Source organism: Acyrthosiphon pisum, chromosome A1 (genome assembly GCF_005508785.2).
Source record: "Acyrthosiphon pisum isolate AL4f chromosome A1, pea_aphid_22Mar2018_4r6ur, whole genome shotgun sequence".
Lineage (NCBI taxonomy): Eukaryota > Metazoa > Arthropoda > Insecta > Hemiptera > Aphididae > Acyrthosiphon > Acyrthosiphon pisum.
This window is the reverse complement of record NC_042494.1, coordinates 75,127,935-75,145,181: the sequence shown is the minus strand read 5'-3', so window position 1 is coordinate 75,145,181 and position 17,247 is coordinate 75,127,935. Positions and strand designations below refer to the sequence as shown.

Genomic DNA, 17,247 nt, shown 5'->3' with positions numbered 1-17,247 from the left:
CAAAATATTTTGAAAATGTTATCGTGTATAGAAAATGTGTAAATATAAACAACCATTGAAAATTTCATGTATCTACGGTCATTTGTTTTAAAGTTACACCAAAAACCAAAATCGATTTTCTCGAAAACAGATTTTACATAAAAATTCCCGTTTTTCCTTAATTTTTCTTTTGTTTTTCCCGGCGCTTTTGAAAACTACTGGGAAATTTAAATTTTGACCTCCCCAATGCATCAACGATATTCACTTTCTGATCGAACAAGATACTGAAGTTGAAAATCGTAGCATTATTTCGACTACTTATCGTGTACACAGACACAAAAAAAATAAATTTAAAAAATTTAAAAAAAAAACACACATCATTGTAAAATCAATACATTCATCGTTCCACTCAGAATCTAATATATTAAATGCTGTGTCATCCGGCAAAAATTAATTCAATGTACCGTATAACTAAAATAAAAATTAAATATAACTAGGTATTATAATTTATAATAACATCATAAATATTTCATTTTATATAATTTGTTGTATAGGCTGATATACATTCTTAGCGCTCAGTTCCGTTTTTCGTACGTAATAAATAAATCATTGAATTAAAACTGAACACAATATATATTCAGAGGCCTATAAATTAGGCGGTACACCCGAACCGAGCTAATTTACAGTAGATCTATTTACCCATTTTTTAATTTAATTTTATTATAATATTTTAAATTGTCTATGAAAAATGAAGTAGCTACCTATTACTTATAAAACACATTCTCACAGATATGAGACATTTTTCGTTTCCTATAAACTAGTGATTTTAACTCATTCCATTTAAGTCGTACACGGTGTTCATACAATAATGAATTTATTATTAATACAAATGCATGTTTTCTCCTGATTCCTCAAAATTTGTCATAATTCGGGTTTTATTTGATTTGTCTGGTACATAAAAATATTATATATTTTATTATATTATAGTATATACCTACATTTGCAACGTTGAATGGCTTACATTTACTTATAATAATATCTCGCACTTTACACCGACAACGCGCAAAACGATTTAGACGGTTAAATCGACGTCCTTTAGCGCCGTTTCACGAACAATGACACTTAAACATATATATATATGTATACCATAGGTATATCTCAGCATAACACATATCTTCACCACCGAAACGATAATTTGGGCCCGGTACATAATAAATATTCGCGTATTTTCTGAGGCGGTACGGTTCAATAATTAAAACGGAATCAAACGGTCGTTTGGAAGGATTTTAACGGGTTTTTTTCCTAGGCCTCGTGAATATCGCGTCTTCCTCGTCATCGTCGTCGACGCCTTCGTCAACCCCTTCTATTCATCCCTTTGCCGTAAAACGAAAAAAAAAACAAAACGAGCGGCGGCGGCGTATCTCTTACTCTCATCCGCTGCACGGCGGCCCAACATCTGTTGCGGCGCCGCCGGCGGTGGTTGGAAATTAATAATAAAACTCGAGACCGTTGCCACGTTAAGTGGCCTCCACCGCCTCCCCCTGACGTCATCTCTCAATCCGAATAATTTAATTGCCACAGCGGTCCCCATAATTCTCCGTTCGTCCGTCCGTCTCTCCCCGTCTCCCGCTTCTTTACCCGAGATCTTTACGCGTCGAACTCCGTCGTCGACGTTTTCTCCTCATTCGGGTTCGACGGTGGTGGGTAATATTTCGCCACCACTACCGCTACTCCTCGCCGTATCGTGTGCTATACCTACTATACGACCACATCTGTCAGTAATATCTCTCTTCTTTTTACCGAAAAGACGTCGAGCGACGGGTTTTAATTGCCACCTCCCGTCGCGGCCATGCCGTTCCAAAAATATTACTGGAAACGATTTTAATGATTACACAAGTACACAACCCGCGCTCGCTCAACAGCAAAATCGTTCACACGCGCACACACATATGCCCACGCGCGCGTTGGTGGTGCATTCGTTCAGGGTTAAATTATAGAGACGTCCTGGGTGCATGTGTGCATGGTGGGGAGGGGGAAGAGAAATCGGCTTTTTGAAACTTTCCGACGAAATTTTCAGCAAAATCGCTTTAATCTCGATGTGCACGTCGTGCACCGCATGCGAACTATAATACAGACGAACGTAGCCGACGAGACGGAGAAACCTAGCCCATGTGACGTATACTATGTACATACACGTATGAATAGATACAGTATACACGTTAAATATTTAATCATACATGTGGGCCATGAAAAAATTATGTTATAGGTACAGAAACACGACGATAGGAAATTGTGAGGGGGCGGACAGTGCGAGAAATTCGTCGATGACGACGCGGCCAAACAACTTGTTTATGATACTCGTCGTCGCCGTTGCTGCACAGTCTTTCAACATCGGTGTGAGCACCCGATTTTAACTTACAATAATACGTGGTGGCACAAGAAAATAATAATTGATTGATTGACCACCACCCCATAATATCTACGGACATTGTGGAGGTGGAATTTGTGGAGCAGCTGATTATCGAATGGCGTGTAGTGGTGTGAAGACTACTGATAACGCGATTGTGAATGACTTTTTTTTTTGGTAGAAATTATTGCACTATGGTTTTCCACGCGAGAGGCGTCATCTCATCAAAACTTTCGTTTGTGCGCATTCCGTCGGCGTGGGAATGCACGATTGCTAGCGAATCGAGTTATCATATTATATTGTACAAACGTTTTATATAAAATAATAATATAAAGATATTTCGTATTGTATTATAAATACCTACGTAACAACAACAACAACGCATTGAGGTATTTTTTGGATCGATACGCCTCCCTCCCTGCAACCAAGGACGGGAAAGTGTGACATCACAATAAGCTCAAATACCATCTCGATTGAATATATTTGGTTATTTTCTTTTTTTTTTTTATCACGAATCGGATAACACAACCACACGATTGACTTTTATGATACTTACTTAATGACCTGCAGGTCACGCTTAGATAGAAAAACTTCTGCGTATCGATGTTTTTCGATTTAATTCATCTATTATTGAACTGACGTTCTGTAAAATTATAGGTCGATACATCCAATAAACCAGTTACATTTAAAGGAGACTAACTCATATTTAACTGACATCTTAATGGAAACTACAACAAATTACAAAAAAATACATAAAAAAGGACATCATCGATCAATTACAATCGAATTCAAGGAAATTAAATGAACGCTCGATTATGGTCAACTATATACAACTTTATAAACATTACACACAAAAATATTACATTTTTCCAACAAGAGGACTCGTCAGAATTTCTAACTCCCGCACTCGTACACCTTTCATTCACGACTCCCGTACCCTAAACTTATCTAATTAAAACTCCTGAGCAACAAAAATCGAATAAAATCTAATAGAAATAAACAAATATATAATATTTTGCATGTATATGTTTAAGAAAATATTAAGGCCCCTGCAATCCCTACCAATTTGGTATTAAAACGACTGACAATAATATTTAGGTACCTACTTTCTAGTGGTTTGGTTGCAAAGCTTTTTAATTTGGTAAATAAGTTTACTTTGCATCGGTCGGAGCATATTATATTCGATGTTTTTAATAGTTTTTAATAGTTTTTAGTATATGTATTTAATAAAAAAATTTTTCAAATTTTAAATGTTTATTCTCGTCAAGAGTTTGCTAAAATTGAAAAAGTGTGACCGATGCAAAAAAATCTTGTTTCTGAATTTAAACATTTTTACACTTTTTTAATTAAACCATTAGAAGTACTTACATTTTTGTCAGTCACGTATAGCCGTTTAGATATTTCACGTCAATATTTGGCTTTGATTATTTTTGACAAAAATAACGTATTCATATTCGTGTTCAAGTGCGTAATATGTTTGATGCAGGTGGGGGGTATAGACACACTAATGTACTACACAATCAAAGACAAGCAGTAATCGCAAGGAATGAAAGAATTGCCTAAGCACAACTCCTCAAAAATGACACGTTGCAGGGGCAAATAAACATGAATTATACACCTAATAGCTATTATTGTATTTGTTGAGTATACTCAATTATATAGGTATATAATATTAAATTATATTTGTGTAATACTGACATCTATTCTATTGATACATTTTTTACGTATAAATAATAATTAACTTCGATGCAATTGTATAATATTATAACTACTTTTACAGTCGATTTTATTGATTGAATAAGTGTGCACTACGGTGAGGGTTTCAGTCTTGAAAGAGGAATTTAAGAAATTGGCTTATCATTGTGTTCGTTTATAGAGAGCACATTTTTAGTAACTTCATATTTAATCTATTATTTTATTAGCGCATGACCATGTAATCTTTCACTTTATTACTTCCATAAGCATACTTAATTATGTTAAAAAAAACTTTTAAATCCAAAACTTGTAATCGTGATTTAATGTTCAAATCTTTTTTAACAAAATAAATAATAAATTATATATTTGATTTTATATTCTTATAATAATATGATTGTGCATAACTTCTATACTATTTAAATCATAACGCTTACTAATCAACCAAATTAAGAAGCAGAAACAGGCGGAATAATGAAATTTGACCTTAACTTCAAACTTCAAAGGCCATTGTTTATAGATTGGTGTTCATAAGTCATATACAGAAACTTTAAAACATTTGTTTACAAGAGATATCATTATACTTCATCTAAGTTTATCGAATACTCAAAAAATATATTTTCAAAAGAATTTCTCAGAAAATTAGTCATTTTTTATTGCTGTTATTGGACCTTTTTCCACCCACAAGTTACGTTACTATTCAAACTTAAGTCAGTCACAATTCATCAAATGATTTTTAAAAGAGGATTTACTATCTCTAAAACACTCTTCAAACAACTTTAACGACTTTACGGCGGTTTAACGATTGTCGAACATTTTATTACCTTCATAACGCACATAAGCTTCGCTGAATTTTACTACCCCCTCGACAAATTATATAAGTCAACCATACGCCATTAAAAAATGTTATTTCATCACATTATTTCTGTTTGATATTGGAGTCTAACAAATCAAAACTACTCCATAAAAGTTGTTGCTTAAATATATAAAAATATACTATAATTGTAACACGTAACCATGTAACCACAAGATTTAGACCACAATCTAAAGGGAATAAATATAGCGCTGAAAAATCAAGTATAATGACCCGAATTAAAAACGTATATACAGAAAAACAATATTTCAAATAATTGTTTACATTAAAAATCAAACCTAATAATATTATCTATGTTTTAATTTTGTTATTTTTATATATTTAAGAATTGTTTTGTCATCATTAGTATGAGAAATGGTTGACTAATAAATATTTGTTTAATGATTTAATAATACGAGTTGTGTGCTATAATATATTACATTTTTTTTTAAATAGATGCACTTCGTTGAATATTTAATTCTTTTGATGAACTTGAACTAAGATTATTATATTTAAAAACTGTAGATTAAACCTTAGAGTCTTGTATAAGGCCATAACTTATTTTAATGGTTTTCGTTTTGAATAATTTATTACAATGACAACCTATGCCCAAAAACAATTTTAACATTAATTTAAATTAATGATATTGTTTGGAAATTTTTACAACTTTTATAAAGAAGACAAAAGTCAAACATCCAAGTTTTGACTCAAGCAAAATAAACAAAACCAAACGTTTGTCAGTTTACTTATGTAGTGTAGTATTTTGTATTAAATAATGCACATTATGTATGTAGCTACATAAAACATCATACTTGAAGTTAAAACTAATAATTTTTGTTAACATAATATGAAATTAATTAAATCGAATAACTTTTAGAATAATAGAGTGCTTACTTATTTTAATTTATATCTGGGGTATAAATAAATAATTATGATTAATTATGAAACAAAATTTAAAAATTAAAAAATTTTGTTTTTTATTTTAAATAATAAATAGCACTTATCTATATTAATATGTAGTATAATAATACACAATTTTTTGAAGATGATTTTACAAAATTATTATAAAAACCATTGATAGTTCAAAACAAAATTTATGAAGACTAATTATTGTAAATTCTGCAAGTCTAGTACTCTAGTAGGTATAATGAAGAACTAAAAATGCATTAATATTGCGTATTATAATTATTGTTAATTAATATTCTTGTTTATGAAGTCGAAAATAACAGTGGGATTTATGTATTGTTGTCAATATCTCCAATTATTTCTATTTTTACATCGTTATTTGATATAAAACGGTATTATATCAGTGGATAATTAATTCAAAATATCTACTTGAAAATAAAACCTCAATACTAAAAAATGTATATTTTTTTAATTTTTCAGACTAACGTATTAACGTTAAATTACTGACTATTGATTAAAATAGTTATGTCTGGATGAGGTAAACCTCATTATTACGTTTTTTAACACCTTTGAATTTTTATGACACCATGAATACCATGGAATTATTGCACTAAATATTATCTTATAATAGGTATAAACTTGATTTGCTCGATAAATTCTCAAGATAAAATAATTTTTAACACCATAATAATATGTATGATTTAAAACATTACAAATTTCGGTTCAACTGTTATTGTGAGTGCGGATAAATACTGTAAATTGATTTATAAATAAATATAACGACTTACCGTTCAAGGCAAACAATAAAATAACTGAGATCCAAAACATTTTTCTTTTGAATATGACCTCCAAGTCCAGTTGTTAGATCGTATGAATCGTGTAGATCATCCTGTAATAAGAACATAATATCTATGAAAGAAAGTTAACAATAGAAACTGGTAAAACCAATATTTATATAGTATCGTTCCCTATTCGTTTAAGTAATTAAACAAATACGAATTTGAATTTATAAGTTACACAATTATTACAATTGATCTTTAATATTACTACTATGTTTTTTTTCATTTATAAAAATAATTGTATAGTCTTACTGTCTTAGGTATATTATAATGTTATTAAATAGGTTTTCAGTTAAATAATCATTATTTCACCATCACTGCAATAACGTGAGCCTCCCACAAGATTTCTCAATGAGATGCTAGTAATTCTTTGTGAAAAAATGTTTTCAAAAAGAATGTGAAATGGATAAAAAAAACTTAATTAAAAACGTAGTGCTATCTCATTTTATTCTATTACGTATATATTAAGACATATTTGTACAATATGTTTTTTATTTTATTGCTTAGATCATGGCTTTATATAATTAATCATTCAGAATACTATTTATTGGTGCATACTATTATTATATTAATACATGAAATAGATTTAGAAATGCAATATTCATTATTATATTTATATAATTATTATATCATGGCTTCTCTTCTATATCATATCAATTGTTTAACTTCACGTGAGATAATTTATTATTCTTTATTTATACTTAATACTGAATTTACAATGTATTATTAAATATTACGGTAGTACAGCTTTCATACTAAGTGCATAATTGTATACTTACGTTTGAGATAAAAAATGTTTTAAAGGGCTTGGTAGCATACTCACTCCCAATTTTTTTCTTTCGTAATGAACTTCTTCAAATCCTGATTTTTGGCAATTTTAAGTTTACGCGAGGACCAAATTTTCAAATTATCATATTTATCTCTCTTGTGGCGATACAAATTACATAGTTCTTTTTTTTTTTAAAAAAAACACTATTTTTTGTGTAAATTGTTAAGTGAATGACTTCTTTTTAAAAATACTGAAATTATATAAATTTAATTTCAAACGAGTACATTTCTGATTATTTATATAACTTTACGTACTTATTGGCAACTAAAGATGATTATAGTTCTCTGATAATAGGCTTAGATGATATAGAGGCATGATGATTAGGAAATAAAGTAGTTACTAATTTATATTAATCCATTAAATTGTAATAATTACTTTACACACATTTTTTGAATATTATAAATATTAGATTTACAATTACATATACTTTATAACTTTTAAGACCTATTATCTTAAATGTATACATTAAAATCATTCAGAAACTAATAATCGAATGAAATACTGTTGATTTATTGAATTTTGTTAAAATATATTAACATTTTAAAAAAATCATCCACTTGACGACTTACAGTAAAAAAAATTTATTCTCATTTAATAAAAAGAAGTTAATAAAAAATTATCTCCACACATAAACTACCAATAAAAAATATAAAAAATATTTGAAAATATGATCCTTAATAATTATTCTAAAAATCAGAATTTGAATAAATAAATATTTAAAATCAACCGGTGTTGAGCATACCTACTCCGTGAATCACTCTGTACACATATAATATAACTAGTATCAAAATATTTACAAAAATTATGACTTAAGATCAGAACTTCTTGCATTTGGATGATTTTTTGTAGTTATAGTAGACAATTCTAAGAAAGATTTAAATTATTTTTGTCAAATGGTAAAATTAAATACAAAGTTGAAACTTTAGATACATATTTCGTCATAGTTTGAGGAAATTTCATGATTGAAATTTTTTTAGATATTAGTGCGCATTTTTCACATTTTCTCAATTGTATCATATTTTAGAATTTATTTATTTTACCGGTAAAAATCATGTTTGAATAACGTTTATTATTTTCTAGTGTGAATTATCTTTAAATACAATTTTATGAGTTTCTTTTTTGATTAATAATTGACCTTGCTATTGACATTTTTTGTAGGATTGGTATTAAAATTATATCCATGGATATAAACTGCACAAACAAATAAAAATCAGCACGTGATTCTGTGTTTATTTTAAATTATTAATCGAAACGGTCGTATTATATCATATCCTAATTCTACGGCGTCGAAAGTCGTGTAGCGATATATAGACAATTTACTAGGTTTTTTTTAATCACATGGTTTAATTTTGCTGGTTTACAAATTGCCTAAAATATCAAATATTAATTGAATCAATCAATATACATATTATAAGTTTGGACAATATATTTTCTAATAAAAGAATTATATTTATGTAATTTTAACTAATACTTAATCTATAATAATTACGCTTATTTAAAATTATTGATAACTATAATGTTTTGTAAAGTATGGATAACCTGAACGTATTTTTCAAATAAAAACCATTTTAACTGCATATCATATAATATATTGGTAATTTTATTTCATATTTTAAGGATTTTATTTTTTTTTGTTTAGAACCTTCCTAATTATGAGTTATGACATTCTATTTGTAATTTTTATTTTATAGATGGTACATTATTATTTCTGCCGATATCGATGCTAAATTGTATAGCACTATAACCATTACTCAATAAACATTAATTAATTTTGGTTCTTTCCAAACTAGTTGATTGTCATATTTTAAAACATCTTTAAACAATGAACATAAGAAACAAGTTAACTATATGTTTGCAAGTACAAGTTCAGCTGGTATATAATGTAATAATAATTTTTTTTTTTTATTATTAGTTAGATCAAAATATTCCATCCATTAAGATCTTAAGAAATAAATAATATGTAAATTTTGTCAGTATTATAAATATTATTTCCAAGAAATAGGGGTCAAAATTAAAATATAACACTATTTGTTTAATGCACGTAGTACTTGGGTCTATAAACGTATATTGAGTGGCTAATCCTTTCCCCTAGCCATCATAGTTACGCAGTTGCTAATTTTAAAGGTCAATGGTTAACCAAATCAGACATCATTCTCAAAATCATTTTAATTAATTTTAATTTTAAATTATTGACTTTATGACTAGAAAATTATATTATTATTCCTGTAATAAATACCTATACCTACTAGGTATTATAAATTATTTGTGTATGATTTTGAAATTAAAATTAAAAATTATAGATAAAAATTAATTTGTGTTAACTGATTGAAACTACGTCTAAGTATACCTATGTGGCTATGTATAATAATATGAAAAATAAACCGTAAGATTATACTCCGTAAGTATACACATTGTCAAAACATAAGAACTAAAATCAAATTTGGAAAAGTTTAAAGCTGCATTTTGCATTAATATTAAGGCTAATTAGTGAAATTTCGGAACTTTAAGTTTACTGAGATCGGTACATATTATTATATTATTATCTTAACGACACAGTTAATACGATTTTAATTATTCAGTTATTTTTCAACAAGTCCGTTTTTCATACTGTTCTTGTATTAATCGACAATATCCGATTTCCTACTCTTTTAATCTGCATTATTTATATCGACGAATAATATATTTATATAACAGATCATTAAATAAGAGCAAAATAACCACACTAATAAGCATCAGTATCCGCAAAAATATTGTAAGTTGATTCTAATTAAATTTGTGCCACTAATTGATAATATAAATACATGTGTATATTTATATACCAATCACTTTTATAACTGAACTTGTTAAACCGATAGACCTCATACAATATTTGTTATTCAAAATATATGATATTATACTATAGTATTATTGTATATTATACAAATTGTAAAATAAATGTAAGTATTCCTAAACAGCCTAATGTAACATATTTTAAATTATAGCAATCAACATTAATTCTTTAACATTATTTAATTTTTGGTAAATTGTTAAAACACTTTATAGGTACTAAGTTTATAATAATTTATAACATAATGTATGCAAATTAAAACTTAAAGTGTTCTCTTTGCTCTTGAGGTGTTAATATCTATATAAATAAAAATCGATTACCAATAATCACTGTAAACTAGAAAAAAATAAAATGAACAAAATGATTAAAGACAACACTAAATTGTCATGAAAATATTTAACTAAAAATTGGACGGTGTTTAAGAGAAAGGGCTTAAGTCAAAAATTGACACTTTTCAGAAGACACAAAAAACATTATAACTTTGTAAATTTTTAATGTTTTTAAATTTTGTATTCATAATCATGTTTAATAAGTGTTTTGTTATTTTACTATTAAATATATTTTAGTTTTTATTTATTTTCTTCAAATTATAATGACTTAAGACCTAGTGAATGTAATTTTATAAGACTTATGCCCTTTGTCATTAAAATAAGTTATAATTAGTGACTTAGACCTTTTCTCATAAAAAAAAATTCTGTATAACGACTTATTACCATACGCATTCTATTTTATCTCGTAAACCAAATCTCACATAGCATCTACGATGGTACCATTCACGCGGCTTTAAATTTCACACAGAATGAATGTATAAACTGAAAATGTCCAAAATGGACTTTAGCCCTTTCTCTTAAAAACCGTGAAATTATTAATTTACAAATGATGTACAAATAAAATGTATATTACCGTTGGATACCATATAGATACTGTTTAAGATATTATAAGTTGGAAAAATAAGAAATGGTAACATCATTAAAACTCTACCTGTATGGAATATATAACATATTAAATATGAATATAATAAATAATAATAAATATGTTCATATAATATTTTATAACATATTATTTAGTCTTAAATAATAATTTTTTACCTGTGTCTATTATCAATAATAATGACGTGTTTTTCTTTTATTTATGTTTTTTTTAAATAAATATTAAATATACTTCAGTATTGATATTTAAATAAAATTTAACTTTTTTCCTTTTACAAACCAATCAGCTATAATGACTACAGTTATAGCGATGTATTATATAAATATAAAAATACAAAGAAACACAACTTTATTAAATTACAATAATATAATGATATTATAACGCTATTATTTAGGGATTCTATTTAAACCTAAATGAGTTTGAAATATTTCAGTTTCAAATTGATTAGACTAATTTTATTTTATTTGGATACCATTTTACAGACCTAATTTTTTTTATTGATATTTTATATGCAAGTAACGAAAGAAAATACGTTTTTTTTTTTAGGAAAATCGAAAACACGTATTGGTGGCTACGTCGATTTCAAATTCGTGATCAGAATACCGTAATTGTGACATTTCAAGAAAGAAAAAAAATCGACTTTACATACACGCTAGTCTTCAAAGATGCATGTACGTAAGGAAATTCTTAGTGGAAAAGAAGAGAGAAGGGAATAAAAACACGTTGCTGAACTCGTCTAAAAATTGAAAAACGTATTAAATCGATTTCAATTCAATGTTAGAGGGTAGATGCCCTTATAGCAAATATTCTAATGCGAAATAAAAGATACCCGGGGAAAATGTCAAATGCGCAGAGTACAAATCACAATAAAAAATGTATACCTATATAATGTAGGGATATATAATAGTCGGTAAGGTAAAGGACATAAAAAAACATCATCAGAGAATTTGCAAACGTTCAACATAACATTACTTACGGTTATCACAATAATAGTGAGTGAGAAGTCATATTATGGCCGTCACCGTACGATAATGAATAATAGGTAATATAATTATACAACAATAATATTGTATTATTAAATACTTACGTTATTATATTTACCAAAAAATAAATTATTTAAAATGTGCTATTTAAAATTGTTTATTTATATTTAATTCGAAATACGCTCACCATTAATTTGCATACGTTATAAAAATAAATCTACTAAATTGTTTTCAGTAATAAGGAGTTGCGAATCAAACCTTAAAACTAATTGAACATTTCTCTTAAAAATGTTATTTTACTAATATTCGTAAACAAAATTATCTAATAACTGATGATAATAATTTTTAATGAATCATTAATTTTTCACATTGAAAAAATAATCGCGAAATGTATGTTTAGCAAAAACTCGATTGTTATAATTTTGTTTAGCGCTAATGTACTGATTTTTTAACCAAATGTTAAAAAGATACGGTTACGGTAAAAAAAAGGAAACATGTCGAGTATACGAGACTTTTGAATGAAAAACTGTAACTATGTTTAGCATCAAAGGAACATCCATTCCATAGTCAGTAAATGTAGTAGCAGGATGTACCTAGTAGGTACCTATCTACTTGATTTTGCGAAAGATCGCATACACGTCGATTATTTGTTATTTATTTATGCATAATGCAGGATAGTAATTTAAATTCCAGAATCTGTTATTTAAATCAAATTTATTAAATTTTAATATTTATTATCTACCTAAATGTTTTTCCCTGAAAATAGTAATACCTATGGTTTATTAAACTTACGACAAAATAACTAAAATAATTATTTTTCGAATGAAATATATCCAATTTAGCCAATTTGTGCTATTGAAATGTCTATGAATAATATTTAAATCATTAATATGTATTTTTGAGATTACCAGATATTCCTTGTGATGAATCTTATATTAAATAATATATAATTTATGTTTAATTTTTTTATTTCATGAATACCATTATTTTTTCTTAATAATACGTAAGTATAAATATTTTGAAGAAATGTATTTCTTTATTAAAAATGTACAGATAAACATATATTATTATCGATTGTTGATAATGATTAATAACATGTTAACTTTATAAAAAATCTGAAGAAACTGTTTTTATTAAAAACCCATCACATTTAACAACATTATAAAACAAAAATGATTAAAATACGAGGTCAGTGAAAAAATAACAAATTCAATATTTTATCATTGATTTTAAACACAGCCGAAACTTATAATTCCATTATGCCACTATCTTAAACGAGCAAAACACTCGGTCACTATCTATTGTTCACAATAAAATAAAAAAATTCGTATCATGCTAATAATAGTAATAATAAATCTAATAGATGAATATTTATCACTAATATTTTAAGATATTTGATTATGAGCAATATGATTTCATGTTAGATTGTTAGAATTTAAGATCAATCAAAATAAAAATTAATAAAAAGTGGACAAGTGGGTAGGTACTGCTCTGCTGTAAAGTAGTTACCGAGTAGGCCTATGTCAATATAATTGATGTGTTATATTTGAATTCAACGATAAACCATTGCATACGAAAAACGATTCTGAGCAAAGATGTTGTGTCATCATTGTTGTAGCATACTTATATAAATAATCAAATTTAATAATTAAAAAAAAAATTTATATAAATTGAAAATATCTTACGGCTATATATAGCGTATCTTTCCGGTAATTTTTTTTCCAAGTGTAACAATTTGTATGGAATCTTCTATTAAAATTTCTAATGTAAGCTATGAAAGGAAAACACTTTATGGATTTTTAATTATAAAGTAATTTACAAAATAGTCAAAATAGTTTGAAAATGTTACCATGTACGGAAAATTGAATTTAAAATGTTAACAGTTATTAGTTATTGAGCTACACCAAAAAAAAAAAAAAAAATAGATTTTTTCAAAAATTGGTTTTGCGTAATACATACCTTTTTATTCACTTTTTTTGGTTTTATCAGTCGATTTTTAAAACTACTGACTAAATTTTGAATTTTGAAATTTTAAAAGTAGGCATCAACTAGATTCACTTTTCTATCAGAAAAGGTGCTGATGTTGGAAATCGGAGCATTTTTACGATCACAAATGTTGATAACAAGCAAAAAAAACACACATCATTAAGTGCACATATACAATGCTTTATTCCCTACTAGACGCTCAGAATCCAAAATCATAATAAAATAGTCAATACACATAACACATTACCCGTATACGTATAATACAACAAGGGGTTGGGTCATTATACAAGATTAGGATTAGTCTTTTGAAAAAAAATGCATTATTCTATGTACCTATATAACTATATTATTATTTCATTGCATAAGTGAATAATTAAAAATAAACTAGTATATTTCAATTATTATTTTGACTGTCAAATTAATGAAAAAAGAACTATTACTGTAGGTATATAAAAGGTTGGTGCTCACATAAGTGGTCATAAATAATACGCAAAATTTAAGATTTTTACACTACCTATTTTTTTCCTCCTACGTACGTTGTATAAAATATACAAAATAACGAATTGTCATTTCCGATCAATAAAGTAAGTACTTACATTAGGTAAAATATATTTATTACGAAAACTTGACACTAAAAATATTTAATCATCTGAAATACCTATTTACAACGAGATATAAATAATAATATATGTAATAATAGTAATCATAATAGTTAAAATAATAATAAATTATAATAATAGTTCAAATCAATAATCAAATGACACTACGGTATGACCTTAGATACCTGCTATGTTTTCTTAAGAGAGTAATATTATAGGCATTTAAAATTTTAATATTACTTTGATAAAAGCAGACGTAAAAACTTTTAAGTTGCTCGTACCATTATTATTTTAAAATAAATATGAATTATTTGGCTGAGACGAAATTATTATCATTGTAGAAGAGGGTATTGTGTTGTGGGGCCTTTCCGTTTTGTTTTGGCCATGAAATATTATTTATTACCGCTCAGTGTCTGTGGCCACGTAATAACCCGTAGACGAATCCAATGGCTGCGAAAAAATTCAGTTCGGATGCCAAAAAAATAAAAAAAAAACTAAGGGGTAAAACAGAATAGGTGAGTATGGCGGGGAAAGCAAAACTCGGAATCAAAAACTTATATCTTTATAACCAAATTAAACTCTGGGCGCGCCCTGATTAAATTTTTTTCAGACCTCGGGACGTAATAAATATTGCACACAGCACCGCCAAAACTAATGATAAGTAATAATAAAGAAATATATTAATAAATATATACATTTATAGTTCACACAAAAAGTTTAAAAAATGTGAGCAGAGTTTTTCTTTGACAGGATTTTTCGCGAGCTTAAAGTATTCTACTGAAGCTATGTGATATTCCTTGCCCTCCTCGATCCAACTGTATTATTAAGTTGTTATCGTTTTTTCATTTAACAAAGTTAAGCAACTTTTTCCTTTGCAAAAAGGATGGCAAACACTATTGTCATGAAGTTTTTCCTTTAAAATAGTTGTCATAGGTCTTTATGAAGTTGTATTGAATGAGATGATATCCGTCCAATACGATTATTTAAAGGAGTCCAGAGAGAAATGTAAATTTGTTGCAATAATAACCTCTATGAATACTATAATGCCATTTATACACAACAATAAACCACTATAATGAATATACCATAGTGTACATTTATTAAACTTGATTTCAGTCTGCAGGGTTTATGACATTTTTCTGTTTTAAAATCTATTATTTACGAATTCAAATAAATTTTAATTAATCGCGCATCGATTTCTTGTGGATTCCCACGCTTGTGCCCACGTACAAATAGGCCGGTTTCAAATGTACTAACAATATACCGTGTCTCGTGGTCGGAGAGGAAGAGAATCTTCTTCGAATCATTATCATAACATAGTCGTCATCAAATTATATTTTATATAATATAACCTATATTTAGATATCATTATATATACGTAATAAATATTAATGTATTCTTAACGTTCTGCAACTGTAAATCTTCAAAATTGCGATGGGTGAACTCTAAACAGATGTAAGATGGCTACAGGTAGGTTATAAGTGTTGTACAATTTATAAAACCAAAAAATTATCTAGTTAAGATAACAAATAATTCATTGAAATTGTATGTAAATAAAAAAATAAAAGATGATCATTTTTTTCTAGAAACAGATAATTTAAAAGTTGAATTTGTAAAATAGCATATTTTCTATAAATATAATATAATACATACCTATAATTTGAAATATTCACACTCGTAAATACGTGTATTGTAAATACGATTACACATCAGTGTGTGTTTACAGAGAATCCAAGAATGAACAATACACTGTCGTCTGTCATAATATTGTACAATATACTACAACATAAGTAGGTACAGGAAACACGCGTGATAAATATACGTCGTAAAAGAACATTTTAGTTAGAGAGAGAACATTAAAACAGGGAACGTAAAAATGGACTTAAAAACACGGACAGTAGAAATCTGGACTGTAAAAATCTGGAATACCAAAATTTTATATCTGTAAAAATCTAGACCATAATAATCTGGACAGTAAAAGTCTAGATTCAAAATATGAAATCCGTAAAAATTTGGACCGTAAACATTGAACTCTACCCTAACCTAACCCAGACATACCCAAGGTAGTTTACATAACAAGTCAAGGGATTTTTTCGATTTCAAATACCTGGAATTAATTCTTATCAAAATGGTTACCGAGTGCTCGATTTGTCGGCATACCATATAATATTATATGTAGTCCAGATTTTTACGGATTTCAAGTTTTGAAATTTCAAACTTTTACCTTACACATTTTAAAATAAAATCAAACAAATAGCAATAGCTCAAAGATCAACACCTCTCCACACGAAGAAATATCGTATACAAAAATAAAATCTGAAATCCTGTCACAAAAAATTATTTCACATAACCATTTCATTCAAATATATACTGGGTGATTCTTTTATCATAAAACACTCATTATTCAAAAAGTATAA

General features: G+C 27.4%; 1 protein-coding gene across 1 annotated transcript in view; it reads right to left on the bottom strand.

Moving 5' to 3' along the window:
- LOC100161843 (lachesin-like) overlaps nt 1–17,247 on the bottom strand; it is a 121,890-nt gene that overhangs the window by 89,630 nt on the left and 15,013 nt on the right. Inside the window, exon 2 of the mRNA XM_029487534.1 lies at nt 6,626–6,726. Coding sequence (XP_029343394.1) covers nt 6,626–6,665 — 40 coding nt within the window. The 5' untranslated portion in view covers nt 6,666–6,726. The remainder of the gene's footprint in view (nt 1–6,625; nt 6,727–17,247) is intronic.